Genomic DNA, 4,281 nt, shown 5'->3' with positions numbered 1-4,281 from the left:
ATACCACTCATGTGGTTTCGAATTTTCTCATTTTAGTACCCTATAGTTTAAAGTGTATCAAATTAGTGTCCTGCAACTTTCTTTTTATCTTTTCGTCAGTTTCTCCATTAATATTTCGTTAAATTATATACAAAAAACTTCAGATACCCCACCTAGATTTATCAAATATTCACTTTAGTACCCTTTAGTTTTAACTTTGTCACTGATTTAATAAAAAAAAAATTAGTGAGATCGATAATAAAAAGATAAAAATGAAACCACATGATACTAAATCGATATATTTTAAACCGCATGGTACTAAAGTGAGAAAGTGTGAAACTGTAGAAGTGGTAGTTTTTCCAAAAATAAACAAAACTGATAGCATACTACATTTCTCTCTCTCTCAAAAAAAAAAAAAAAGTAAGCCTGAACCCAACTCACTGGTCCATGCATCCGGCGCAGGGAACAATTCCGCAGTTTCTTTTCTCTCTCTCACCAGTGAATAAAGGGAACAGAGGAGAAAAGATCACAAAAGAGAAGCCGTGGTGCAGGCCACTACTACAACGCCAGAGATAGAGAGAGAGAGAGAGAGATAGAGAGAGAAAGAGAGAGAGAGAGAGAGAGAGAGAGAGAGAGATAGAGAGAGAAAGAGAGAGAGAGAGAGAGAGAGAGAGAGAGAGAGAGATAGAGAGAGAGAGGGGGGGAGTAGCCGTCCATCACTACCAACACCACCATCTTTTGTTAGATTCCATGAGCACTCGTCCTAAGATTCGCTTATGCGCACCACCACCCCTACCCCCACCCCCTCCCCCCCTTACCTCACGCGATAACGACCCCTCTCTCTNCGCAGCGCGGCCGCGCTGCGCAAGGAGCGGCGCTAGGCCGCGGAGCTCGGCGCCTAGCAGTGGCACCAGCTTCTCCTCCGCCTGGAGCGCCGCCGCCTCCCCCCCCCCCTGCTCCCTCCCCTCAGCAGCAGCCGCCGCCTCCTCCCCCTCAAGCACTCCCAAAAGTTCCTGCGCGACTCCAAGAAGAGCCGCATGAAGCTGAGCGACCTCCTCTCGAAGGGCTTCTGCTCGTTGCTCGCCGACCGCGACCTCGCCCGCCGCCCCGCCCGCCACCACCTAGACCACCGGACGGGCCGCCTCCTCAGCCGCCTCGCCGCCCTCGCCCGCCGCCGCACCAGCGCCGCCGACGCCCGCCGCCCCAAGCGGGGGCGGCGGAAGTCGCTGCTGCAGCGGCTGCTGCACGCGAGCGAGGACGCGGCGATGGCGCTCCCCACCAGCTACTTCCTGCGGCGGCGCCTGCTGCGGCCCTAGAAGGAGCGGACCTTCCTGGTCGGGCACCACACCCGCTCGCGGACCTCCGGGATTGCCTGGGTTTTGAATGAGGAGGGGACGACGTGGGTCACGTGGTGGAGCTAGTCGGTGGCGTGCATGTGGTGATGGAGGAAGGAAGGAAGGAGGAAAAGATGGTTATCCTCGTCTAGTCTAAGTAATAATAATAATAATAATAATAGTAGTAGTAGTGGTAGTTTTGTCTCCAGCTTAAATCAGCCATTTTATAACATGAATAGTCACGCCGCGTGCCTACTGCACCGCTTGGCCCACGTCCGCTGCTAAGGAGCGCTGGCCATCTATCAACTTCACCGCCCTCTGCCCTTTCCCGCGCGCGGCCCGCGTGCACGCTCCCTCGCCCCAAAACTTTTCAGCGCGTGCACGGTTGACCTCCCACACCCCCTTCGCCCCCCTCTCTATCTCTATCTTTTTCGCTCCCCCTTTTTCCTTTTCCAACCCGCTCACTCACCTTTTGCTCAACCCTCTTTGTCTCTCCCTCTCTCTCTCTCTCTCTTTTATCATCTTCATAATAACCTTTCTCTAACGGTACTATCGCTAATAATAGAGAGAGAGAGAGCGAGAGAGGAGAAAGTAAAAAGAAAAAGAAAAAGGAAAAAAAAACAAAAAAAATAATTCTTCGTTTTTTTTTTTTTTTTCTTTGACCTAAAACAAACAAAAACCTGACCCAGAATAAAGGATAAAACGATTTGAAGATAAATATCATTTTTTTTACAATAGATTTTACTTTAAATATGAAGTTCAAGATTAAAAAAGGTTTTTTTATTTTATTTTATAAGTTATGATGGATTGTTTGAAAATACTTTTCTTCTGTGGCTCAGGGTAAGGGAAAAAAAATCAAGCAAACAACTAATTTCTGAATTTATATATTAAGAAAAACATTGAGATATTGATTTATCTTTGTATATTTCTTAAAATATACCGTGAATTTTTTCAACAATCACGAGGTGTCGTCGTATTAGTTTGATCTTATTCTATGTATTATTCTATTCTCCCTCTCCTGTATAATCTCCCAATCCACTGCTCCACTATAGTCCTACGTTCTATAGGCCCTATACATTTATTTATTTTCCCATTAATTAATTTTACATACGTATCAAGGATATGTCAAAGATATAGCGCTAGCTCATCCAAGAATACGAAATTGTAAAAAAATTTTTTTATTTTACTAATATAAAATGATTATAAAGTGAATAAACCAATATTTGACAAGTAAAAAAAAAAAACATTATAGTTGTTTGATTTTATTCTATATACAAATCTTAAGTTGATATCTTTACTTCCAATATCTCGTATATATAAGGCAGAATTTTAATACAAACTTACGTACTTATATAATAAGCTGTATAGAGAAGTTAAATAAGTTATTATTGCATTATAAACGATCTACTACTCATACAAGAGTTTATAGATATTATTATCTATAATGTAGGCTTGAAGTTTAATAAAAAAAGAAGCCTCGTTTCACTTGTTGAAACATGCATGCATCGATCTATTTAATATGAATTAAAGGATGTTTTAATTAGTACCTAAGATTATTGAAAGTTTTCTGGCTTTTTAGCTTGAGGAATAAAAGTTAGAAGTATTCTTTTAAAAACATTGCTTACTTCACAATAACCTATAGTATAAATCCGGATCAAACTATTATATCACCGAATTTTATGATAAAAATATAAAATATAATTTTCTGAGTTTTAAAACTTTTATAAAAATTAGAAAAAGAACAAAATGTGATATTTTAATATCAACGTTGACAATAGTTTATTTGTACATGAGCGTACAAAGAGACGTTGGCGTTAGCATATTGTATATATTTTTTTTTTTTATCTCTTTCTAATTTAAAAAATCAATAAGAAGATATCAATATTTCTATCATAAAAATCGCTGGTGCGATAGTTGGGTCTGGTTTCCTTATGGGTAATTTTTCCCCTTTCTCTTTCCCCTTTTCTCCTACTACTAATATCTCCACCTATTTTTGATCTTCCTCTCTCTCTCTCTCTCTCGGGGGAGACCCCGCGCAGCGCGCCGACGCAGTTGACGGCGAGGAGGGCGCCGTCGCCGCGGAGGTCGAGGGAGTCGAGGTCGAGCTCCGCCAGCCCCCCGGCGGCGGAGGGGGGAGGGTGGACGGCGGAGAAGCGGAAGGGGACGCCCATGAGGCGGGCGAACTTCTCCATCCGCTGGCCGATCTCCCGCATCACGCGCTGCAGGGCCGGCGGCACGACGGTGGTGATGGTGAGGTGCGGGGTGTCGTCCGCGGAGCGCGTGGCGAGCGCCTCCAGCAGCGTCGGCCACTGCGTGCAGAAGGTGCTGCTCAGGTCGAGGATGTGCAGCCGCTGCGCGCCGCCCTCCAGGAAGGCCTCCAGGATGGCGCCGTTGGCGGCGACGTGGCCGAACGACGACCAGGGGCTCAGCTCCTGGAACCGCAGCGCGGTGCGCCGCGTCGACTCGAAGGACGCGGCGCGGTCGGCCGCCGACGACAGCGTGCGCAGCGTCCGCGGCCCGGACGAGGTCAGCCGGGCGAAGAGACCCTGCAGGAAGTAGGCCGCGATCTTCTGCTCCGGGTCGCCGTACGCCGACGACAGCTCGTTCAGCATCCACATCAGCTGCTGCACCCGCCCGCTGTCGCGCGCCGCCACCGCCCGCGCGCACTCCATCAGCAGCTGCGCCGCCCACCTCCCCCCTCCCTCATTAACGAACACGAACCACGCACCACATTACGTGAGTATTCGGAGGTTTAATTTTAAATTACTGTTTGCAATTCATACGCTGTTTTTCTCTAATAATAATTAAAGATTTTGAAATAGTACTCCTACGACTTTTTATTTTTTTTTTACTATTCGGACCACTAGCTTACGTTGGGTTTCACCTAACATTTGCATCGTGAGAAGTTTAAATTAAATAATTTATTTATATAATAGACTGTAATCGTGAGAAGTTTAAATTAAATGAC

At 45.7% G+C, this 4,281-nt stretch overlaps 1 protein-coding gene across 1 annotated transcript; it reads right to left on the bottom strand.

Moving 5' to 3' along the window:
- Positions 1 to 3,169: 3,169 nt before the first annotated feature.
- On the bottom strand, positions 3,170 to 4,015 carry LOC109705326 (protein SHORT-ROOT 1-like; the record flags this gene model as incomplete). The annotated part of the gene is made up of 1 exon (XM_020226062.1): positions 3,170 to 4,015. A coding segment is annotated over one exon (846 nt), but the record flags the coding sequence as incomplete, so codon positions are not given.
- Between the last annotated feature and the right edge of the window lie 266 nt (positions 4,016 to 4,281).

The sequence above is a fragment of the Ananas comosus genome, unplaced genomic scaffold (assembly GCF_001540865.1).
Source record: "Ananas comosus cultivar F153 unplaced genomic scaffold, ASM154086v1, whole genome shotgun sequence".
In the NCBI taxonomy this organism is placed as follows: domain Eukaryota; kingdom Viridiplantae; phylum Streptophyta; class Magnoliopsida; order Poales; family Bromeliaceae; genus Ananas; species Ananas comosus.
Note: the sequence above shows the minus strand (reverse complement) of the source record. Positions and strands in the feature narration are given on the sequence as shown.